This window comes from Pteropus vampyrus, unplaced genomic scaffold, assembly GCF_000151845.1.
Source record: "Pteropus vampyrus isolate Shadow unplaced genomic scaffold, Pvam_2.0 Scaffold99, whole genome shotgun sequence".
Taxonomy (NCBI): Eukaryota; Metazoa; Chordata; class Mammalia; order Chiroptera; family Pteropodidae; genus Pteropus; species Pteropus vampyrus.
This window is the reverse complement of record NW_011888880.1, coordinates 3,189,804-3,216,064: the sequence shown is the minus strand read 5'-3', so window position 1 is coordinate 3,216,064 and position 26,261 is coordinate 3,189,804. Positions and strand designations below refer to the sequence as shown.

The 26,261-nt window shown below is 35.6% G+C and overlaps 1 protein-coding gene and 1 pseudogene across 3 annotated transcripts in view; one reads left to right on the top strand and one right to left on the bottom strand.

Moving 5' to 3' along the window:
• Window positions 1–25,696, top strand: part of PPP1R42 (protein phosphatase 1 regulatory subunit 42) — a 40,053-nt gene extending 14,357 nt beyond the window's left edge. Inside the window, exons 6-9 of one of the 3 annotated variants that reach the window (XM_011364614.2) lie at window positions 10,765–10,882; window positions 14,187–14,318; window positions 19,394–19,553; window positions 25,345–25,696. In XM_011364614.2, the coding sequence (XP_011362916.1) occupies window positions 10,765–10,882; window positions 14,187–14,318; window positions 19,394–19,553; window positions 25,345–25,462 (528 nt within the window). In that variant the 3' untranslated portion in view covers window positions 25,463–25,696. Of the gene's footprint in view, window positions 1–10,764; window positions 10,883–14,186; window positions 14,319–19,393; window positions 19,555–25,344 lie in introns of those variants that run through there. The other 2 variants (XM_023533286.1, XM_023533285.1) reach the window with 2 other exon arrangements.
• On the bottom strand, window positions 1,842–1,960 carry LOC111742699 (annotated as a pseudogene).
• Window positions 25,697–26,261: the final 565 nt, after the last annotated feature.

Below are 26,261 nucleotides of genomic sequence, written 5' to 3'. Positions count from 1 at the left end.
CAAAGTGACAGAAGTAAAAGGAGAAATAGACAAACCCATAATTATAACAAATATTTCAACATTCTCCTCTAAGTAGTTAATAAAATAAGTCGATGGTAGATCAGTAAGGTTATAAAAAACTGGTACAACACAGGCAACCAAATTGATCTAATTGATTCTTAAATAACATTCCACCTAACAACATTTGGAATGATCACCAAAATAGTCCATATTCTGGGCCACAAAGCAAGCCTCAGTATGTTGTCTGCCACAAAGGAATTAAATTAGAAAAGAATGAAGGAAAGATGTCTTTAAAAATTTTGAAATATTTGGAAATTAAAAACATACTTTTTAGTAACTTGTGGGTCAAACGAAATATTACAAGGGAAATTAGAAAATAATTGGACTGAGTAAAAATGAAAATGAAACATTTGAAAATTGGTGTGATGCAGTAACAGAGTATTTAGAAATTTATAGCTTTCACTGCTTATATTAGATAAGGAAAATGATCTAAGCTTCCACCTTAAGAAGCAAGAAAAATAAATGCAAATTAAATTCAAACAGAAGGAAATAATAAAGATAACAGCAGAAATTAATGAAATAGAAATATAGACAACTAATACAGAAAAATCAATGAAGCCAAAAGCCAATTCTTTGAAATTACAAACAAAAGTAAAAATTCTAGGTAGGATGATCAAGAAAACAAAGAGAGAAGACATAAATTAATAATATCAGAAATGAGAAAAGGTATCATTACATTTAAAAGGATAATACAGGAATGTTGTAAAGAACATTTTAAATAAATACCATTTATAATTCACATCAAGACACATGAAATACCTAGGGATAAATTTTAAAATATGTGCAAGAGCTTTACAATTAAAACTACAAAACACTGTTGGGAGAAATTAAAGAAGACCTAAATAAATGGAGAGAGATACCATTTTCATGGATTGGAAGACTATATTCTGAAAGCGCTAATTCTTTCCAAATTAATCTACACATTCAACACAATTTCAATCAAAATCCCAGCAGATTTTTTAAAAGAAATTGACAAGCTAATTCTAAAATTTATATGATTCTGCAAAAGACCTAAATACCAAAACGATATCACTAAAAAGAATAATGTTTGAGAACTTTACCTGATTTCATGATTTTAATGTTACAATAATTAAGACAGTGTGGTATTGGCATAGGATGGACACACAGATCAAGGAAACAGATTAGAGAGTTCATCAATAAATCTGTACGTAAGTTCAATTGGTTATTTTATAGAAGTGCCAAGATGATTCAATGAGGAGAAAATAATCTTTCAACAGATGCTGGTGGACTAACTGGATATCGAAATAGAAAAAGTGAGCCTTCACCTTTCATACCATATAAAAAATTTTACTCAAAATGGATCATATCAAAATTTAACTGCTAAAATATAAAACTTTTAGGAAAAAATAGATTAGACAGAGTTCAAAATTTAAAACTTTCACTCTTTGAAAGACATCATTAATGAAATGGTAAATCACAGACTAAGAGAAAATATTAGCTATCATGTATCTGACAGTTTTTATCCAGAACACATAAAGAACACTAACAACTCTATATAAGAAGATGAACAACACATTAAAAAATGGGCTAAAGATTTCAACAGAAACTTTACAGAAGAACATATGATAATGGTCAAAAGACACAAGAAAATGTGCTCGGTATCATTATTCATCAGGGAAATGCAAATAATACAGAAATGTGACACCACTACATACCCACTAGGATGGCTAAAATTAAAGAAACTGACAATATCAATTTTTGACGAGACTGGGGAGTAACTGGAACTCTCACTCATTGCTGAGGAAATTTTTTTTTTTTACCACCTACAGTACCTGGTCTTCCTAGGTGGTCTCCCATCCAAGTACTAACCAGGGCCAACCCTGCTTAGCTTCCGAGATCAGATGAGATTGAGTATGTTCAAGGTGGCATGGCTGTAGACTTACTGAGGAAATTTAAAATGGTATGACCTCTTTGGAAAACAGTGTGACAGTTTCTTATAAAGTTAAATATAGAGTTACTATATGACTTAGCAATCACATTCCTAGATATTTACCCAAGTGAAATGAAAACCTATGTTCATACAAATACCTGTATGCAAATCTTTATACAGTAACTTTATTTGTGATTTTAGAAACAACCAAGTTTCCCTCAAATGGAGAATGGATGGATACACTGTATTCCATGAAATGGAATATCATTCAGCAATAAAAAGGAATGAACTACTGATGTGCACAACTGCATGGACAAACTTAAAAAACATGATACTGAGCAAAAAAAGCCAGACAAAGTATATGCTATATGAGTCTATTTATGGGAAACTCCTGAAAAGTAAAAAATGCATGTAGTAAGAGCAAATCCAGTGGCTGCTTGATGGGAGTGCAAAGAGGTTGACTAGAAAGGGCCATGAGTGAATCTTCTGTGATAATGAAAACATTGTCTTGATTGTGGTGTTTGTGATATCAATGTATATGGTTTGGTCATTTAAATGGATATATTTTGTTATATGTAAATTATAACTCAATAAATTTTAAAATACTATTAGAAAAAATTTCAAAACCAAAGAACATGAGTTTCCAAATTGAAACTGTCTCCCCAATCCGGCACAGTGGATGAAAACTGACCCATGCCCAGATAGATGATCCTTAAAAATTTTTTGGACACCAGGAGTAAAGAGCTCCTAAAGACTTCTACAGAGAAAAAGAGGATACAAAGAATCAAAAATCAAAATGGAATCAGAATTATCAGACCTTTCAATCTGAAAGAAAGTAGAGCAATGTCTTCAAAATTTTGAGGTAAAAATGTTCCCAATCTAGAATTATATACTCAATTTTTTCAATTATTACATATAAAACATTTTTAAACATGAATGCTCTCAAAAAAATTTATGCCCCACATGCCCTTTCTCAGGAAGCCCTTGGAAAATGTGTACTACCTAGAGAGAAGAGAAATCAAAGAAAAGGGAAGACATGGTATCTAGAAACAAGAGAAAAGTTAAGAAATTTCCCAGAATGAATTTGAAGGAAATGTGAAGTGAAGTCCTAGGACAGCATCTACCTAGGACAGCATAGCCTTGCCTGCAGCGGACTGAATTGGTGATAAATACCAAGAAAATAAATAACCAGCCAATTTTTAACTCTAGGGTAAATAAAATGCAATCATAGTGCATTATGTGGTTTAGCGCTGAACAATATTTAAGTAAGCTTAATAATAATATAGTCAATGAATATTAATCTGATTAACAATTTTAGTATAACTATTGATACGATGGAGAAAGGGAAGTATAATAGGGGTTGCAGTAGTACTTATGGAAATTAAGTCATCATCTTCTATAGTAGGAATTCATTAGATAAGTATCTAAGATTTAAAAATCAATAAACAGCAGTTGCCATATAGCAGTGTGGAAGTGTATACAGAAATAGCTGAAGAAGTTGAAAGTGGTTTTGCTATAAGCCCTAAGGTACTCTTTTTAAGTTTTGTTATATACTTTATGGTCTTATTTGATTTTTTAACTGTGTTGATAGCTTTGCTTCAATTTTTAAATATCTAATTTAAAAAAGAGTGATTGTTTGGTTAGGAACAACTGGTTAATATAATTCTGTTATCGTATTATCATCATATCCCCTGTTAGAGCAAAGAATTTTTGTTGATTTCAGGATTCCCTAGAGCTCAGCCCAGTGCCTGATACACAGTAGGCACCTACTACATTTTTATAGAATGAATAAATACAGGAACAGTAAAAATTATTCAACTATATGGGAAAGGCATGCAAACCATTCAGCCACTTCCAGAGGCTGGGAATATGTTATGCCAAGAGCTGCTTCTCCCTCCCATAGAGAGGAGACATTCAGGGAGTGCAGCTGAAATATCAAGTTCTTTTACTTCCAGCAATAATACCCAACAATTAAAAATGCCTAGACACAGCTTCTTGGAAGTCTGAATATAGAGTTGCCTGGGATTCACTTGAAATGTGCTTTTGTGGTCTATTTTAAATCATCGTCTGAAGGCTTAACCAAAGGACATGTTGAAATTCGGCATCAGAATACTAACTTGCTTCTCTGTGTGTATTCTTGGGGTCAGATCTCCATCTTCTGGCTTTAATTTTACATTCTTTATGCTCATTGATTGAAGTTGCCCAAAGGCTGCTGACATCAAACCCTGTGCCACAGGAGAGAAGGCTCAACACGCCATACATAAGGTCACTGACATCCATCCTAAGAGTCTTCAGCAACAGACAGCTTTGTGCCATGGGGGAAAAGAAGAGGACATCATTAGAGAATCCTAACATAACCACTATAATTAGCCAAGGTTTTTAGCACTAGAGCAGCTGCTTTGATAGGGACGACCATAGGTTCCGTGAATGCGCCTACAGGAAATATATGAAATAAGATAAAAATGAAAAAGTAATGGTGCCTTAGGATGGTTAAATAACTTTGAATCTTCCAATCAAGATTCTAGTTTGAGCAGTGAGAAAGAAATTTGAGAATAATTAAAAGGAACACATGTAACAAGGAAAAGTACTACCATGGCAACTGAAATCCTGGAGTTCTGTGAAAGGAATAGGAAAAAGAGAATTGGGTCACTGGGAAGTACAGACATTCCCAAATGAGGCCCATGCCCTAGCCTACTGAGGGTCCTAGACCCCCAGGGCAGTGGTTACATTAGAGGCGGAGGCACAGAATATGGACCTAGAAGAAGCTGGTTGGCCGAATGGCTTCAGTCTTTCCTGCTACTTGGGATTTCATTTCCTTCCTTCACGCTTCCACAGCTGCCAAGGACACTTTCCCCCAAGATCCTCTAACCCTACCCTCATCTCATCTCTCCTATTCTAGTCCAAAGCTGGTCCCAGGCTGAGACTTGGGGCAGAGGAGGGGGAGGTGAGGGTAAGAGAGGATTAGAGGAGGAAGTAGAGGAAGACAAATCCTATTTTTCTTCTCTCTTTCCATGTCTGTGGCTCCTCTAAACAGCAAAATTTTCAAAACGGTTCCATATAATTTCTCCTTTATAATTCCTGCCCTGCTTCTAAACTCAGATCCATTCATTCACGCATGCATTCATTCATTTCGTCTTGTCCATTCATTCAAAACACCACCATGTGGCAGCACTTGCTAGACACTGGGGGAGACAATAATGAGCAAAAGGACAGACATGGTCCTTGGCCTCAAAGAGCTCTTAGCATTGAGAAGAGAAACATTAAGCACATAATAACCCCAAAACAAATGTAAAATTGCACCAATGGCAAGTACTACAAAGTAGAAATTTGTGGCTCGAGAGCCTATAACACAGGTATTGCTCAGCCAAGCCCTGAGAGAACAGAAGCACTTACCAGTAAAGACAACAGCATGTGCAAAGGCTCTGGGGCAGGTGAGAGCATGGCAAAGATGAGGGACAGGAAGCAGGAAGAGTGAAAGTACGACACCGTGCACATAGAGACTGGTGGGGAGAAGGTGCATAGGTCACGATAGAGAGTTTTGTCTTTATTCTAAGAACAATGGGAAGCCACTGAAGGTATTTAAGCCAGGCTGAAGTAATTATAGATTAGCATTTTGAAAAGTTCAGCATGACTACAATGTGGATAATAGATTGGAAGAGGCCAGGCCAATTAGAAAGTGAGAGATGGTGGAAACCTGAATAGGACTGGTGTGGAAATGAAGTGGGTAGACAGACTGAATTGCTGTCTAGGAAGTAAAGTGGACAGGACTTGGTGGTGATGTAAGGAGTGCGGGGAAGTCAAGAATGGTTCCCTGACTTCTGCCTTGCACAATGGAAAATAAGGAACTCAAGAGTCAAGTTTGGGAGAGATGGAGAGAAGATCATGAGTTTTGGTCATACAGAGTTTTGGTCATATAGAGTTTAAAGTATCTTTGAAATGTTCCAGAGAAAATACCAAGTAGACAATTGGATACATAAAGCCGGAGCTCAGGGGGCAGAAGAATGTGGGAGTCTTCAGCATACTGGTTAAGTGGTCACTGAAACTGCCATTGTGTATGAAATCGCCTAGGTATGAGAATAGAGAGCATGTAATGAAATGCTCAACATGGCATCTTGCAGAATCTGGTTTTCCTCATGTATAGATGACTCTTCCTTCCTTAGTGTAATAGATGTTTTGCTATTGTCATCAATGTGGTCATTCTTTTTCTGCGAAGGGTCTACATGTAAATGGAGAATGTGGTGGGTTAAAGGAGAAAAACGTTTTTCTAGCCATGATTTTACATTCCACTGTAGTCCAGGGAAGGAAAACAAACACTGTTTAAAAGGAATAAATGTAGATTACAGAAAAAGCAGCAAGCGAATTGATGCCTGATGGTCTGCCACAGGGACACCTGCTCCTGCTCCCCAGAGGAAGCTCGGGAACCATGGTGATGCATTATGGGGAGGTTTCATAGCACTGTCACCACACAGATATTCTTTGGGCTTTATCTCAATTAAATAGGTATTTTTATGGGCTGACTCATGCAACATCCCACCAAGTATAGCACTGTTTTAATTTTATAAGATGTGTTCTTCATTCTCAAAAGCAACTTTTAGAAAACAGCTTGTTTACACATTAGGGATTCCTGTGGTCAGAGGGTTGTTAGTTGTAGGGTCAGAGATTCATGCAGGATCCAGGGAGCCAGAACAACATGGAATCACAAAGCCATAAAGGGAGTGGTCACTGGGTCAGATGCTCCAAAGAACTGAGACTGAGAAAGTTCAAAATTGGCAATGTGATAAGGAGATGAGAAATAAGGTTAGCAGGGCCTGTTCAGGAGCCCCAGGCTGCAGGTGTGCCCAGTGACTAAGGAAGCAAAGGCAGTGGCCTAGACTCTTGTTATGTCAAATGTGGCCCTAGGACCAGCTGCAGCAGCCTAAGAAATGCAGAATCTCAGCTTCTGCCCTAGACCTAACAAATCAAAACCTACGTTTAAACAAGATCCCTGGGTGATTCTTAAGCACATCAAGTTTGAGAAGCACTAGTCTGGACCACTCTTTGAAGAAATGCAGTGATAGAAGGGAAGAGACAGGATAAAAACTAGAAGAGAGAGACTGGAAATGGAAATGCAAAAGAAAGAAGATTCCAAGAGCAGGAGGCCAATGGCAGTGGGGAAGGGATTGAGAGAACCGATTAATTTGGGAAAAGAGGGAGGACCCTTTCTTTGTTGAAAAAAAAAATGGGAAAGAGGAATAGAATAGGAAGCGTGAGACCAAAGGCAGATAACTGAGAAAACTCTGTGGACGGGTAACCTAGTTCTCCCCAATAAAATTGGCAGCAAAGTCAACCCTTGAAGAGGAAGAAAAAGAGAGGTTTTAAGCCAAACAATACTCCATAGTTTAGAAATTCCTTTCTTTAACTCACAGGGCTCTCATTTAAATGACAGTTATTTTTGGTTAATATTTCTTTGAATTTTTTCCTGTAACTCCTTTAAATAGGTATGCAACAATGTATTAAAATATTACAAACTTTCAAGACCATTTACAATAAAATTTTTGCATCTCTCCAAGTAGCTTGATGAGCCATGAACTTCAATAGGGCCAACATTAAATAGCTGGCTGACGCTATTAAGTCAAATAAATATCATGGTTGCAAAAATGCATAAAAAGGAACAAAAATTTTTGCAATCTATATCTACAGTTTTTATGTCTACAAAGTTTGCTTAATCAATAAAATGATCTGAAAAGTTTATCTCACAGTCAGATATATTAGTGATTTACCTCATTGGTTTTCTGATGACCATTTATCATGAGGTAAAGCATCTTCAGAATGAATGGTGGAAATCAAAAATTTGACATGCTTGCCTCTTATATAAACTAAATATTTGATTTATAAGATACAAATGAACAAACCACTGTGGCCTGTCATGTTTTTCCAGTTTCTAATTTATTCAACCTCTGCTCAATATTGATCCTGACAAGGAGAGTAACCCAAAGATAAATTTATTCACTCTACAGTTTAGTCAGGAACAAGCCAAAAATTATAGATTTTCCCAGGCAGATGATGACAGGCAGTCAGAGAGATGACAAATGGCTGTCTTTAGAGTTAGTTAGGACAGTTGGACCAGACGTTTCCGATAAAGATTGGAGAATGCTGGTCAAATACAGGTTCATCAGTGGCTGTCATTAATTGCAGAGGGAGCACTGCCAGGGCTGCAGGCACCCATACAGGAGCTTGCACCAGCCCTACACGGGCAATAGAATTGGCTTCTCAGGACTCTGCAGCACTCCTCCAAGTGATAGCATGACATGATCATTTATCAAACAGAGACTATCCAGAAAAGTGTCTGTTCCCTTTAGTCATTTATTGAAGGGCAGGAAAGTGAAAGCATTTTATTAAAGACAGGAAGGCAATGAACAACCGGAGCGTATCCAAAGGGTAATCATATTTCAGTGCAGGATTAGTTTAGTCTTAAGTAAACACGCACTGGAGGGAGGATGTCGAGGGTCATTTATCAAATGAGAAACAATTAACAAAACTCTATAGGACTCTTTTTATCTGTATAAATTTAAAATTCTCTTTTGTTTTTATTACTTAACTTTAGGATGACAGGCATCGTGTTCAACACTGTACAAAAATGCAATGCACAATTCCTTCCTTAGAGGTTTTTAGACTAAGAGAAATACAGTTAAAATCTCACATAAAATAAGATAATTATGGCTGAATCAAACACTGTTAAACAAATACTGTGGAGAGAGCATAATCCAGGGCCCAAGATTGAGGGAAGAAGTTATAACTTTTTAAGATAGCTTTCTTATAAGTCAACTACATTCAGTGAGTCAGAAGCTTATTCTTCCTTAAACAATTTTTTGCTCTCTGTTGACCAAAATTAAGAGAAATAAAATAAGCTGAGAGGTGGGAGGACAGGCAAAGAGGCAGAGAATTAACACATTTATTATAACCTACTTTGTTCCAGGCATTTATATGCCATGGCGAGTAATCCTAATTATCCTTACTTTATAAACGAAGACACAGGCTTGCCTAAGGTCAAACAGTATGCAGCAGTGCTGGGAAGCTTGAGATTGCCTGCATTTTTAAAAATAATTCCTATTTTTCACATAAATTATTTGGATACTTCAAAGTCTAGCACAGAACTTAGCTGGACTTAGCAATTCAATAAATATTTTGTAGGCAGAACTAAAAATGCTTTTACCACTTTATGTAGGAAGACGTTGGCCTCAGGAAGATTAATCTACTGGGTACTCTGCAGTGGGTCCTAGACACCCATCTTTCCTTGTGATCACTCCCCAAAGACAGCATTTCTTCATGCAGATGCAGGTGCATATCTAAATATTCCAAATTGGTTATCTCCACAATATGACAGAATTTTGTGGGGATATGCAATATGTGGGAGGGAACTGTTGTCAAAACTTCATAGTATTAAAAAAAAAAAAAAAGATTTTCTAAAATCTAAAGAACAAATGTAATCTTATAAGATATTCTTCCCAAAATGGAAAAATGAAGTATCCAAGCAACAATAAACAGGGATCAAACAAAAAATAAGATGGAAGGTACAATTAGGTTAAATGGATATATAAGGCCTTTTGAAAGGTACCAAGCTTTGAAGGTGAGGAAAAGATAAAAGGGAATAAAAATACCAGGCAATGTATGTCAATTACTTTTTGCTTTGCAATCAAGAACATGTGTGAATTAATCTATAATTTGTATTTTCTAATTTTCCCTGATATGCTAGGGTAATTTCTGTCCTGGCTTGAGGAAAACAAATGGAAGACTCACAGGTGCTTGCCTGCTGCTACCTTCTGGAATTTTCATTAACTTTGTAATCCACTACCACCCCCATATTGTAAATAGCAACCCCCCCTAGATATGTACAAGATGACATATAGGGCAAGTGCTCTGAAAACCAGAAAGATCTTCACAGAATTAGTTATTATCAACATTTGTTACTTGAGCGACAAACATTTGCTGTAATGTTTTTGCCATATTAAAGGCAGTTTTCCTTTTCTTTTCCCCACCCCTTCCCCACCCCATGGCCATTAAATTTTTAAAAATCAATTGAAGGCTATAGAGTAGAAAAACAATTTTTACATTGCTTGTTTTGAGTAATTCATTACAGATTAAATGTATCTGATTTAAAATTAAAAACAGAATATCGGGGTACATATAAGAAATACTCCAAGTATATTTCACTTCCATTAAATATTAGCTAAAAAAAATACATATTTAAAAAATGAAGAGAGAAAGCAAGGAAAAGAATGACAAAAAGACAAGGCAATGGAGAAAGGGATAGTGATATTGGATGGGAAGAGAGAGAGAGAGAGAGAGAGAGAGGGAGAGAGAGAGAGAGGGAGGCGGGAAGGAGGGCAAACTGAGAGGGCTAGTTCTTAAATGCTATTAGTGTTCTTCTCACATTCTTGCAATGCCAATGGATGGCTTACTCACTACTCCTTAATTGCCTTAATCTGGAAACTTCCAAACTCCACTAAGAATAGGGCATCTTCTGCAGCGTGGGTGGCCAAAGGGGCAAAAGTGTTTTCTGAGCTGCAGTTTGGGTCCAGTGTGACAGAGAATTGTTCTGTGGCTCCCAAATCAGGACTTCATGTTTTGCCTTCTCTTTAGCCCTCTCTATTATTAGTATAGACCATTGAATCAAAAATATATATATACTTATCTATGGTACACTTTCTAAGTACCTGGCACTGGGTGAGGAAGCCATGAAAAGCAGTAATTAATGTTAAAAACAGTTAACTGAATGAAAGAAATACTGATAATTATGAAATATTTGTGTTTTGCTTTTTCTTCTGTAATTACAGGATTTGGAGTTTTTACTGAACAAGTTGATGAAGCTGTGGAAAATGGATCTAAATGGAAATCCTGTTTGTCTCAAACCAAAATACAGAGACAGACTGATATTGGTGTCCAAATCACTGGGTACATGTTTATATTATATTAATATTATTTTCTTAAGAGAAAAAGACCTGGTTCACCTTTTAGCTAATTTATCAGCAAGCCTTTAGAAATATAAATATGACATCTGGATCTACAAAAATGGTCAAGTTTAAATCTGATATTTTGAATAAAAGTTAAAATTGAGAAATAAAACAGGAACAATATCTACTGTTCAGAAATAATTAATCAAGGTACCAGATACTTTTTCTTTAAAACAGAAAATATGGCTGTAACCAAAAAAAAAAAAAAATTGGTCATCAATGTGTAGAACTTGCTCACCTTTTGCCAAATTTCCATTGGTAGAAATCCTCTGAAGATCCTGAGACTCTTTAGCTCTTGGTTTTGTAGAGAAAGTTGTTCAAGGTCTTCATTGTTTGACACTTGCCAAATAGTACCTGAGAATAGAGGAGTTATTTTCATTAATAGCGGAGCAGGGCGGGGAGTCCTTTATGAGACCCTTATAAATAAAAACATTCCTGAATACACACTATACTGGGGGAAATGAACCAGAGTTCTTCGGCAGGGTCCAAGTTATATAACACTGTAGAGACAAGCACTGCCCTCTCACAAAGTAGGATTCATGAGACGTTTCCTGTATTAGAACTTCTGTGACATGTTGTACTTAGGTATAAAAACTAATGCACGGAAAACCATTTCAAAGCTCATAGCTGTAGTAAACCTTGATTAATTATAATGCTAGTGCAGTGGTTCTCTTGGGAGAAGAAGAGATTGACAGAGAGCATATCAGAAAAATCCAAGATGATTTTTCAAAATACATATGTGAGGGTCATACCCTGCCCACCCTGTACCCCACCAGCCAAGGGTAGGGAACAGAGAATACACAGGGAGAATAGTCTCTACAGATGATTCTGCTACGCACCACCCTCAACTCTCCATCTCCTCTCCTCTCTGCCCATCACACACAATTCTATTAGTCCACTTCCCTTAGGAAGTGGAGTAAATATTATTAACATTTGATAATTAAGAATCTTCCAGTGTTTATGGAACCACTTCTGGAAACACTGCTCATATACAGTACTGTAGGCAATGCGTAAAAGATAAGGAGATGTGTATACTGATCTTCAAATAAAGAAGATTTATTCAGTTTTTAAAAATAAATATTTTCTATAACATCTTATTATAAATTGCATATTTCTTCTAGAAAATGAAGAAAATATAGAAAAAATAAATATTTTTAATCCTGCTATAAATCTGTTAACACTTTAGTATATGTCCTTTCTGTCTTTATTCTATGCCTATACACATGTCTAAACATTCTCTGTTTTTAGCTTGTCTCATTTTAATTTCTTTCTTTTTCCTAAGTGCAAACCAAAAAACACAAATTAACTCAGGGCCTGGTAAGAACTACGGGGAGCCATTTTCTGTTTTGTTAGTAACCTAGTCCTGATGAAACAGAATGACAATCCCCACACTTGGTTTACTATGTGTGAGTGGAAGCAAATTTGGGGCTGAGAACAACTCATTAACACCAATCTCACAGGTCTCTGATCTTGTGTCCATTACTTGGCTACCCCTCCTGAACCACTTGTACACCTAATAACCGCAAATAAGATCATTTGCTAAAAGTGAGATAGAATCAGATTTAACAAGGCATAGTCTCTCAGTCATTTCTCAGTTTTTTCTGGAACATTAATATAAGGAGACAGGGTTATGGTAATAGTCCTGGATCATTCCTTATCCTTATAATAGATGTTTTAAAACTATGTACTGATTTACACACATCACATCCAATAATATATTAACCAATTATATGATTATTAATAAAAACAGATCTGGAAAGATATCAATAAGTAAAAGTGTTTGAGAATCTGAGCATAAAACAATGGCCTTTAATGTAAAGTTATAAGTACTAAGATGTATGATGATAAAATATTTAGCCAAGTTCTTATATTATAATCTGGAGAGCGCTATTGTTCAGTTAAAATAAGTGCATGAGACAAGATGCAGAAACAATTACACTTCTAGAGTTTATGGATCTAGTTTATATTTCTAGTTTTATCACTTGATTTTGTACTTTGTGTATACCAATACTATGGATCATATTTAAGTGCCAATGTTAATACTTTCAGTAGTATCATAAATATTTTATCAGTATACATATCATTTTTCCCTGTAATAATATAATCTAACAATTTTTACTACATCCTTTCTACGTTCTGAGATCTAGGAGAAGATATTACATGGATGATGAAAGAAAATATATTTACTTTCAAAAATACTATATTGCAAACTTTGCTAGAAAATACAGTCTTTATCTTAAGGCCACCTGTATTCATGTAATTAAAAAGGTAATATAAAATGTCCTATAAATTTACAGTATCTCCATTTATAATAGACTACTATCAGCCATTAAAAACTGTGTTTAAAGAAAAACATAAAATGCTCACAATACAATATTAAAAAGTAGGCTGTAATGCTTATAGAGAATTCCAATTTTATATAATACATATACATACATAGAAAACAAAAAATGCTAAAAAATATATGAAAGTGTTATCAGTGGTTTTTAGAGATTATTTTTGGTTGCAGAATACAAGCAATGTTAATTTTCTTCTTTTTTTTTGTATTTTCCAAATATCTTAAACATACAAAAATTATTTGTGTAATTTAAGATGTTCAATTTTCAAAACTTTTTTAAAGGAACAAAATATAAAGATAGATAGTTGAAATCTCACTTCATAGAACCAAGAAGCCAGCTATGTGGGTTGTTTCTATTATAGCCTATGTGCTAGGATATAAAAGCATTATTAATGTATGTGCTTTTAAAATACCATGTTACATACATAAAACTTCTTATTCACTTTAAGATAAAATATATTTTGCTTTTTCCTAAATATAACCATATTATTTAAATTAATGGATATTTAATTTTTGTTGAGTATGACATTTTTGTTTTTAAAAATAACAATATAATGTATATATGACCATAGATGGGTGACCATACATCAAATTGTTTACAGTGATTATCTCTGTCAGTGATGGGAAGAAGTATGGATAGTAACACAGAGCCTTTTTATGTTTTCTCCGTCATGTTTCAGTTGTTTATAATAAGCATATATCTTTTTTAAAATCAGAAAAAATAATCAAAAATAAATAAAAGCTACACAAAAATAGAGAAGTTGTGTAAGTAAGGCACTTTAAAAAGAAATGTATTTCAGCCTACAGTGTAACTTAAGTTCATGTGTCCTAAACCAGAAAACTATAAATTTTACCTACATGTTGATATTTATATATTGTATTTTTTAGCATGTATATTTTTCTCTAGAATTCCTTGATGGAAAAGAAATTAAAAAGATGGAAAGACAATTCCTAATAAATTGGAAAGCATCCAAAGATGCCAAGAAAATCAGCAAGAAAAAGAACACTAATAAAGAGGATGCAAGTAACTCATACTTGAGTAAGTAGGCTGTCATTCAGTAGCTGACCACATCTACTAGCAAAGGGGAATAGTCTACTCAACAACAACAAAAATTCAGAGAAATAGGAAGCTTTATTTAGATTTTTTGTTTAAGGCATTTGGGTTTTTTAACTTATTTATAACACCTAGGAAATTTAACCTGTAATGTTTATAAATGAAAATGTAGCCACGATCAGGAAAAGCTGTGTTTGGTTGAGTATGACTATGTCGGCCATGGAAACAGAGAGCCATTAAGGGTGGGGGAAATGTATAATTTTACATCTGGCAAAAGTCCATGATATTGGTTATGTAAAAGGTGAAAAAACAATCAGCTATGTAAATTGTGAAACCTAAGTTACCAGTATATTTGTTTAGCAACAGTGCAAAAATCTCATTTTTCATTGGGATAGAAAATAAAAATGTATCACAGCCACATCTGTGGCCTATATTCTGTGGCCTGTCCCCTTTCATATGCACGCACCCCAACACTTGCATATTTTGATTATCATATGCCTAAGGCTGTATTGCAAAGGACACGGCCAACCTCCCTTGCCTAAGTTATGCAACTAAATGTAGCCAGTGTAACGGGTAACAATGATCTTTTTCACATTGGGTAGCATCCTAGAATAAGTCTTCAAAGATTCCGTAGTCCACAACACTGGGATGAGCCCCTTCCTCCATTCCATGAAAGTGGCTGAATGCTAACGGTCTTCCTGTTCCATAGCTAACAGAGGATGGGGGCATAGAAAGGGGTTAGGCCAGGGGAATGGGAAAGGGAAACTGTAACAGTGAACTGAGGCTTTGTGCATATCTTAGGAGCTCTGTCTCCAGGACAAGGAGGTTGAGGTGAGGAGAAGCAGAGCAGAGGTGGAAAGGCATGGAGCTCTGATGATTTTGCCATGTCTATTGAATACAAACTGTGGAAAATCATTTTAAAGAATGGAACTTTTTGAGCTGATAGTATCCCCATGAATCATGATACTATGTTGACAATGTGAATTTCTCAAGATCTGAAACCTATAAAACAGACAGAAGCCATTTCTCCTCCTCTGTTTACCTGTGGCTGGCTGTGAGAGGTAGAACAAGACCCAGGCTAAGGAGTCCAGTATTTTACATATTTTCAGTGTTATAGCAAAGATGCCAAAGTGCCTAATTAGTATTGAAGTACTCACAGAATTCAACACCAGCTCTCACCCCAAAATTAAGCCTACTCTAAAATAATGTAGTTTCCTTCATCTTAATAGATTTCATAAATTCTTGCTTATTCGGAGACAATTAGATTAATTTTAAGTTTGCCAATGCAATTTGACAAAATAATATAATGTGCCTTAAAGTTTACAATTTTAAATGCTTATAGCTATTTAATTTTCTCACTAAAATCCTTATTAATCTCTTTATCATCTAGTATGACCTCCAACTAATTAACAAAAGCAATCCTTAAAGCCATGTAGATATACTAACAACTATCTGAAAGGGAAATTAGGAAAACAATTTCACATACAATAGCACCAAAAAGAATAAAATACCTGGGAATAAACTAAACTAAGAAGATAGAATTGTATGCTGAAAACTATAAATGACTGATGAAAGAAATTAAAATACAAGTGAATGGAAAAGATAGCCTGTGTTCAAGGACTGAAACATTTAATATTGTTAAAATGTCCATAATACCCAAAAGCATCTACAGATACAATGCAATCCCTATCAAAATCCCAACGGCATTTTTCACAGAAATAGAAAACAACTCTAAAATTCATATGGAACCACAAAAGATCACAAAGTAGCCAAATCAACCTTGAAAAAGACAAATAAAGCTAGAGGCATCAAAACTTCCTGATTTTAAAACACAGTGTAAGGCTACAGTAATCAAAAGAGTTTGGTACCAGCATAAAACACATACAGATATACGGAACAGAACAGAGAACTCAAAAGTAAATCCACAGCTAAATGGTCAACTGATCTTTGACAAGGGTGCCAAACATACACAATGGGGAAAAGGCAGTCTCTTTAACAGAATTATTAAAACTGAATAGTCACATGCAAAAGAATGAGACTGGACCCTTATCTTACGCCTTACACAAATTAACACAAATAGATTAAAATAAAGACTTAAACATAAGGCCCCAAACTGTAAAACTCCTAGAGGAAAATACAAAGGGAAAGCCTCATGAGATTAGTATTGGCAATAATTTCATGGCTATGACACAAAAAGCACAGACCACAAAAACAAAAATTAACAAGTGTGACAAACTAAAAAGTTTCTGCACAGCAAAGGAAACAGTGAAAAGGCAATCTATAGAATGAGAGAAAATATTTGCAAACCATATATCTGATATGAGGTTAAGCTCCAAAAGAAAAAAGATTCTCTTACAACCCAATAGCAAAAAAAAAAAAGTCTAATAACCCAATTTTAAAAAGAGCTAGGGAACTGGACAGACATAACTCCAAAGAAGACCTACAAATGGCCAACAGGTATAAATAAAAATGCTCAATGTCACTAATCAGAAAGATGCAAATCAAAATCACAATGAGTTATCACCTCACATCTGTCAGGATGGCTATTATCAAAAAAGCAAATGACAAATGTTCGTGAGGATGTGGAGAAATTAAGAGCCCTTGCACATTGTTGGTGGGAATGCAAAATGGTGCAGCCGCTATGAAAAACAGTATAGCAGTGCCTCAAAATTTTAAAATAGAACTACCTATGATCCAGCAATCCCATTTCTGGGTATTTATCCAAAATAATTAAATGAGAATCTCAAAGAGATATTAGAACTCCTGTGTTCACTGCAGCACTATTCACAATAGCCAAGATGTGGAAACCACCTAAATGTCCATTGACAAATGAATGCATAAGGAAAATGCAGTATATACATACAATAGAATACTATTTATCCTTTAAAAAGAAGGATATTTCTACAATATGTGACAGCATGGATGAAACTTGAGGACATTATACTGAATGAAACAAGCCACTCAGAGAAAGACAAATACTAAATGATTCCATTTATATGAGGTATCTAAAACAGTGACATTCATAGCATCGAAGAATGAAATGGTTGCTAGAGGCTGGAGGGAGGGGGAAATGGAGAGTTACTAAACAATGGGCATAAAGCTTCAGTCAAGCAAGATGAATCTAGAGATCTGCTGTACAAAGCTGTATCTATAGTCAACCATAGTGTATTTTACACATAAAAATTTGTTAACAGGATAGATCTCACATTAAGAGTTTTTACCACCATTTTTAAAAAGACCTATAGGATATTATATAGCACAGAAGTATCATTTCATTCCTTATTGTAGTTGCTATTATGACAACCATTAACAATTTAAAATGGAAAGCACTCCAGTCTAGGAAGCAAAGAACAGAGGGCAAGGGAAGAAAAGACAGCTAATATTTACTGTGCCAAACATTTCAGATATTTACACACATTATTGCATTTAATCACTATAATTTGTAGGGCAGATAATTATTATGTCCATTTTGCAGATGAGAAAGCGGAGTTTTAGAACGATGAAATAAATTATCTGAGCTCACAAAGACAGCAGGTGGTATGGTGACTAATCAACGTTATCTAACTTCATGAAACAACTCCAGCTCCTAGTGACCACTCTAGTGATGACTGGCTGAATTGGGCTTAGGCGTAAGGACAAAAATGTCTGCTCTACTTAGAGATTCACTTAGGTATGGTGGGAATTTAGGAAAATCTGCAGATGTGTAAACATGTGATATGTAAATTTTTATGAATAAAATGGAACGAGGAAGAATATGGAATAATAGATTATTAAAGAACTTTGAAATTTTAAAAGTATTCAAATAGATATGACTTACTATATTGAAAAACAGACTCTAAGGTCAATTAAAATAAAACTGAAACAAATTGAAAGCTGACTCGCTGCAATAGAAAATTATCTTGAGTTTCCTCAGGAATACTTACTCTCCCTTGGCCACTTGTAGATACTCTTCTCTCTCACCTCCTACACGTTTGCCATTCCTACCCAAACAAATGATACAGTTCTGAACTTCTGAGGCTTAAAAACAGTGACATCCCTAGATATGTGTATATAACACACAATAACTCTATCCTTAGGTATGTGGCCAATAGCTTACACTATGGTCTTTATGCAAGGCTCTGTCATTACTGCTCAAGAGAAATGGAAAACATGAATTAAAGTCCAGAAGATACATGTTTTTAAAACTTACAGTATACCTTCAAATCTTTAGAAAAGCAAAGATGAACCTTTTAAAGACACCCTTGTACAACCAAATACATTTTAAGTGAACAGGAATTCTTAGGAAGAGAGCAACTTTTATACTTCCTGAATTTCTACATATTTTTGATAGCCTTGTAAATTTGGAGCTCTATATTAGGGACATATGGTAAGATTATAGGGATTTGGACCTCAGATTTTATTATCTTACAATAAAAATCTTGTCCTACATATAGCCACATATCTATATAACTCAATTGAAAACAAAATCACTTAATAAAATCCAAAATGTATGCATATCTTTTAGCACTGACTTCTGTAATGCTTCGATGGAAACATTTATTTATTCATTTAATAAACATTTATTGAGCACCTTTGATGTGTCCCAGACTATGCTAAGGCATGGGAATTGGAAGTGATTAAAGCAGTCCCCCACTTAAAGGGAAATCACTGCTAGAAATGGAGAATGGTCTATAATGATGTAGAATGTTAAGGGCCAAAATAAAGGCATGAACGTATTTCAAAAACTATGTGACTAATCTACTTCCTAAAAGTTAAACACTCTGAAAAAATAAACTCAGAACAGCAAAACACAAGGGAAGGTAATATTTATAGTAATGTTGGTGTACACATTTTGTCTATGAGAATTGACTATAAACTTTCCTGTGTAGGTTTTTATGTATGAAAATTTGTGATATTTTATCTTGGACATTTTTAATTGGTTTTACCATAGATCTATTTAACGTTTTTTAATTCCACTTCATAAAATATAATTTTAGACAGTCTAATGCTGTTGTATGCCATGTTTACAATTTAGTTATTGATTTCAAAGCAGAATGCTTTTAATTCTTTGTATGCTACAGGTAACTTTGAAACAATGCATCACATAGTTCCTGTTTATTACCCACAGGTGGGTAAACCAAAATTAGTCTTTTTCTCTGATGTACAGAGATACCTTCCAAATAGAAATGCATCTCTAGAAAACTCTCAAGAAGATAACCCTAAAGTTACTGAAGAGACCAGGTGGGTTCTTTCAAATATTTGTGAGATTTATCTTTTGTGGGAGGATGGGACATCTTGACTGTCAACAGCACAGAGAAAGAGAGGCCCATCATCTGTCTCTCCTTGTTCTGTTCTCAATTCTTCTCTGCCAAGCACCAAAGAAAAAAAAAGAAGTTCACTATTGGTCTGCCCAGTCACAAAGTTGAGGTGGAAGGGGGCTGGTCAAGAAGTGCAGTCATTCCCTGAGGTAGGACAGGTGACAGGAAAGTCCCAGGAGCAGCAGGTATGGATGTGTGAAGGAGCAGGGATCATATCCAAGGAGCCTGAGTGAGGCCCAGCTGATGATGGGTGGTCCACTAGAGAATGGATGAGGACAGCACGGGCATGTGGTGGCAGAAAGGAGGGGAAGCCGGGACACTGCAGAGGTCGGCTACTTTTACCATTTCCCCAAACCAAAGCGTCTTCATCTGGTCTCTCAGAAGGTGACATTAAAGGTTCATTAGATTCTCAAAGGGGTTTATAATCCAAAAAATGTTTAAGAATCACTGTTCTAAACCTTGAGAATATAAATAATTTAGCTCCATGTGAATCGGCTGTAAGTCTCCTGATGAGAAGAAAATTGCTTTTTGGGTTTTAAAAGATGATACTGCTTTCATATAATGAGAAATCCTAACAGAAGATAACTTTGTTTATTCATAAATCTATGAATAAATAGACTTATTTATTATATGTCAGGCAGAACTGAATATAAAAACTCAAATGAGATAGTCCTGATCTCAGAGACCTTCCAACAAGCTAGTTGGAGAGTCAAATGTGATACAGTTACTGAACAGTGTGATGAATGCTATGGACATTATAAACCAGATCATAATACAGCCTATAAATTATTCAGCTTTTTCATTTATTATCAAAAAATGATTGCTCTAATGAAGGCCAATAGCATATTTCATTGAGAAAGTAATCAGAGCCAGTAGACATACTTTGGAATACATTTCCTTTTTCCAGAACTGTCTGCTGAAGGTCAGGTGGGTTTTCACGAGACCCTCTTCGCAGGGTCCAGTCAAGAGATGGTGTCTTAGCATTCCTTAACGGAGCGATCTGAGGAAGACTCATAAGCAACACTGCTGCATGTCCTACCCTATCCCGGGGAGACTGGCTTAAGCTTGCCAGGGCAGGCTTCCGGGAGCCTCCTGTGGGTCTATAAATGCTTTACTGGGAGAGAAGAGGAAGGGTATGCAGGATGCAGGGAGTCCTAGTTTCAGTCTTGCCTCCTCTCCACACACACACACACACACACACACACACACACACACACACACACGGCAAGTTGTGTGAAAATTTGCTTTACTGCTTATGCCCTGTGATTACCATCAAAACCTTAGCCAGCTTGTCCATAGCACCCCAACAGTTTCTTAAAGATTTACACAACTGATGTCAATTCCACAACACTGTTCTTGAGTTGTGTTTCTTGCCAAGTATTTTGAAAGGTCTTGCTAATACATTACCAAAGTAAAAAAGAAAACAATAAAAATGGACACAGAAAACAGTGGTAAATTCTATACATTGTCACACACACTTTGAGCTGTGAGCTGTGGCACATGCCATATATTCTATAGCTCCAAGCAAAGCTCTCATCACTAGAACTGCACTGACAAAACAGCAAATAAATCACTCTATTTTAATTTTCCCAACTAGGAACACTCAGTACTAAGCTAAATGCATTTTAAACTCCTATGTACTATAAAAACATCCTAAAAGAAGCCAGCAGAATAGGGGGGTTTCTTTTGAAGGACCTTAAGGATTTTCCTTGGCGTTGAATTTGTTCTTTTTGGCCCTTGGTTTTTTGTTTTCTTATTTTGAAAAAAAATTACATATTTTAAATGTTTTTTATTTCCTCAGGTAACATTTTTACTGAGGGCATGCCAAAATATCATTTTGTTATCACAAAAGATTTAAATCTTGTTAAATGGGAAAATCAGTTCTACCTCTCTTTTATAAAAGGTGACCAAAAATATGATGAAATTTCATTAAGCTCTTGATATAAATTTTTAGTGTGCCTATTGCTAACATTTTACTAACTTAGTATAAAGCTAAGTTAGTAAAGTGTTAAAAACAAAATACCTAGCCCAAACACAAAGAATAGATTTTTAGTTTTTAAAAAGTTGATAAAAGCAACTCCTTCCCTTAATTACTTCAAGGGAAGCAATGAGCTGGCATCAGCAGACACACGGCCCACAGTCCACATTTAATATTCGGGGTGGAAAGCCTGCTCAGAAGTGAGAAGGAGCTTAGAGTGCTTTTTCCAAAATGCTAAAAGTCTGTGCCCCATGCGCCTTTAAGTATCCATATACTGGGAGCTGTGCCTGAATCCCATGGAACGCAGTGAAGCAACATCTGTCCACTGACAGTGGAGTGTTTTCTACCTCCTTTACAAATGCATGCAGTCTGTGCTCATGTATATTTACACAAGCCTTCCTTCCCTACAGGGAGGAAAAAGTCAGACTCACTGATGTTGTTTTTGACCCTCAAACTGAAGTCGATACTATCAATGTACACTTTAATTAAAGATTAGTTCAAAACTATTTTTTACTTAAAGGCTCATTCTGAACAAATGCCTTCAGTGTTCAATTAAAAATAATATATGGTATTAAACAAAAAATGTACACATTATTGCTTCTTTCTGTGTTTGTCACAGTAAATACTTCTGACAGATGTTTCCTCTTTTCGAACATGCTAGGAGGTGCTTGAGCCTTAGTAATTTTAAAATAGACATTAAATACATTTATGTATTGTAAATAAGATCCACTGAGAATACTGTACAGCACTATACAATAAAAAAAGCAAATTGTTGCTTGATTAACTATCTTACAAGCCTAAGCAATATCAATAGAGTCAATTCATCTCTCGTTAATGCAAAAATAATAACTTTCTAACTGGGTTAGAATGCCCTTAGTTTCAAATACCTTTAAGAAATGTGAATCTCTGGGACCCATAATTCACAGGAAATGTTCATTGTACATTATTTAACTATTTATAAAATTCCTACTATCTTCAGTTAAAATATGGAAACATTAGATTTCTTTGAGTTAAAAAGTGAACTTTAAAAACGGTAAAAATAAGTTGCTTTCACCACTGTTAGGTTATGTTTGAACAATTTCCTATGTGCTTCAAAGATAATTTTTAAAACTTAGAAAATATTTTAGTCACAAAGCTCTGGGATGATCTTATATAAACTTATTTGCAGAATTCTAAATGCCTTTAATTTCATTGTGTTGAACCTAACCTCAGTATAATTCATTTTATAGGTAAAATAAATGTATATGTAATCAATAATGTAGGTATAATGTTAAGATTTTGATATGACGTTCTCAAAGCACCCTTTTGAAATTAGGACATCCCCCGCACCCCCCTCAAAAAAATAAAAAGCAATTATGGTAAGCAACAAAGTTTTTAGAAACAGACTAAGGTAGCTTTTGTGACTTCTAGTCTCAATTGTCAATGGCTTATTCTGTGAATAAAGAGTTAAGTAACATGTCATTTATAAGAATTATATTATTTTCCAGTCTCTTTTGAAAGCTGAATCATTACCCAAATTTTAAAAACGTAGAACCCTTTGAGAGGAAAATACTATCAGCCCCATTTTCTAAATGGGGACGTGAGCACTGGCGAGGCCCAGTTAGAGGGGCCCAAAGTCACATATTGCCATGAGGCAGAACTGGGACTTGAATCCAGGTCGCTAACTTCAAAAGCCAAGCTCTCAATGACTCTGGAAGGGAATGTTAAAAATTCTCTCAGGTATAAGCAGGGTGAAGTAGGTGAGGGAAGCAGGTGAAAATATGATTGAGGTGAACTGGAGAGCACAAGTCCAACTAAAGGCAACTCTATCTACTTGGCTCTAAAACAATGTAGTCAGGCAGATATGCTGAACTTGAGAAATTATATTAGTTGACAAGCAAGATATCTAGATTGTGAAATCATCTGACTTTAAAATATTGGGTCAATTTTTTTCTTAAAAAATATCTATTAAGATAGATAAAAAAGAAAAAAAAATGGTGCTAGCAATGATATCGAGCAACTGGAACTCTAAGGCACTAAGAATTCAAAAATAGTACAGCCACTTTGGAAAACAGTTTGACATATCCTTATAAAGTTAAACATGGACTTACCACATCAACAGTCCCATTCCTAAGTATTTTCCAAAGTGAAACAAACCTATACTCACACAAAAATCTGTACCCAAATGTTTATAGTGGCTTATTTACAATCACCGAAAAAAGGAAACAACCCAAGGGTCTCCAGACTGGGGAATGTATAAACTGTGGTATATCCACACAATGGAATACTACTCAGCATTACAAAGGAATGACGTGGTGATACATGAAACCACATGGATAGATCTCAAGAGCATTATATAAGCGAAAGAAGCCAGACTTAAAAGCCTAAATACTGTATGAGTCTATGATATTCTGGCAAAGGCAAAACTACAAAGACAGAAAACATCAGTAGTTGCCTAGGACTAGGGGTTGACTACAAAGGGTTAGCACAAAGAAAAAAATTCTAGGGGAGGGAAGAGTGATGAAATATTGCATATCTTTATTGTGGTATTGGCTATACGACTATATGTTTATCAAAACTTGCTGAACGATATACTCAAAAGTGAATTTATCTATGTAAATTATACCTTAATTAAACAATAAGGGGAATAATTGTAAGGTAAAAAAAGCACCAATTATATAAAACCTATGTATGATATATATATATGTATACCTCAAAGCAATATATTTTCTTCACTGTTACATGTGATCATTTTACATTATAAAGATAGGGTTAAGATGACAAATTATTTGACCTATGTTAAAAAAAAGACAAGTATAATTTTAAGACCTATATCACACTCTGTGAAATAAAATTTATAGCACGCTAAAGCCATGTACTTTCTGGAAGACTAGACAAGAAATCCAAAGAATGACATACAAATATTAAATATAGTACGCTAAAAACCTCAAGCATTAGGATCAGTCTGCCTGGCCTAAATCCTATCTTTGCCACTTACTGTGTGACCTTGGACCAGTTACTTAATCTCTCTGAGCTTCATTTTCTCTACTGTAAGATGTAAAATCCTCAAAATGTTTTTGTAAAGACTAAATGGAAAATAAAGTACATTTTTGTAATGCACTTAGTGCATATAGAGTTAAGTCAGGTATCTGTTACTAATTTACCTAACAGTTGAAAATTTGAAGATGTTTATCTATTTTTAAAATACTGGTTTCTTGCAGGAATTAGGACTAATCTAGAATCATCAGAGGATCTGGTATCTGCTGCTTGGAGTGGCAGCAGATAGTACAAGGGGGTGGTCCCTAGGGTTGGACTTGTTACATCAGTCCTTTCCAACCTGACCGCTGGGCAGGAGCTGGCCAGTGGCCAACCACTGTTAGCAGTGAAGAGCCTCAGTTGTGCCCCTGCCTCCACCCCTCTTCTGGCAGTAACAGCAGATTCCAGCAGGCCAGGCTGAGGTGAGGATGTGAGATGCCAAAGAGGCAAAACGTAAGGCACCTAATTTGCCTCGCCCTAGTCCTGAGCCACCTTCCCTCCAATATTATTATTTCCATACGTCTCCCAACTCATAAATTTCCCCATTCTTCCCTATACCAGCAGGAGAATCTTTGCTTCCGCTTCCTTTAAAGCCTGAGAAGATTCACATAGTTTAGTGACTAATCATTAGCCTTGTTATGGTCACCTAGATTCTGTTTGCTACTTGTTTTGATAACTTTCATTTTTAAATAATTTAATGTTTTTTTCTCTATTAATACAGGAATCTCTCTTTGAAGTACTCTGAAAGCTTAGTGACAAAAAAAGGTGTACGCAAACCTCGCCTTCTCCATAACCCAAAAGAAAATTTGTTAGAAAAAAAAGAGTCAACTCAGCCTTAAGTGATCTGAAACATTTGCTTTTTACCATTATAGAACTAGGCAACAGCATCTTTTGTCGTTGGTAGCTTTATGGTCTCATTATATGAGAAAAACCTTTAAGTTCTTGCTTGATTTGCTTTTTTACTGAATCTGAAACTGCTTTTCAATTGCTTTAATCCCCGTTACATAAAATTTACTGGGAAAATGAAGATGTGTTTTCTCATTCATTAAAAAAAAAGTAATCTTTTTCTTGAATCAATGGTGTTTTGGTGTGCTTCTTTCTAAAGTGTTAAATCTAATTAGTTATTGAGTGGGAATTGACATGAGAGCCTGAAGATTGCGCTGATTCACTCTAATATACTGAAGTGTGAAACGATATATCCAAATTCAAGTGCCACCATTACCAGATACTTGGTAGTTCCAATTTAAAAATCTGCTGTAAAGTTTGAAATTTGTCGCATACACAAGGGCAGTTTCGTGAATGATCATGTAAATCTAATATTGCCTTGACCCCAAAGATTTTTGAAGGTCCTGCCCTTCGAACTGTCGGCATTGTATCAAGGATAGACTAATAACTTGCTAGAAAATCTCGTGCGTCCACTCAGACTTCGCCTCCGAAGGCGAGGGGTCGGAGACCGGCGGAAGCCTCGGAAGGCTGAGGGCGCGCGGGCCCCGCGCCCCCGGGGCCGGCTTGGAACCCGCCTGGCGGCGCAGCGCCGGCCCCGCTTCCCGCGGGTTCCCGAGCGCAAGACACCTCAGCGAGTTCCTCGCATGGGGACGGGGCCAGGACACATTTTACGTGCAAATAACGACTCAAGGC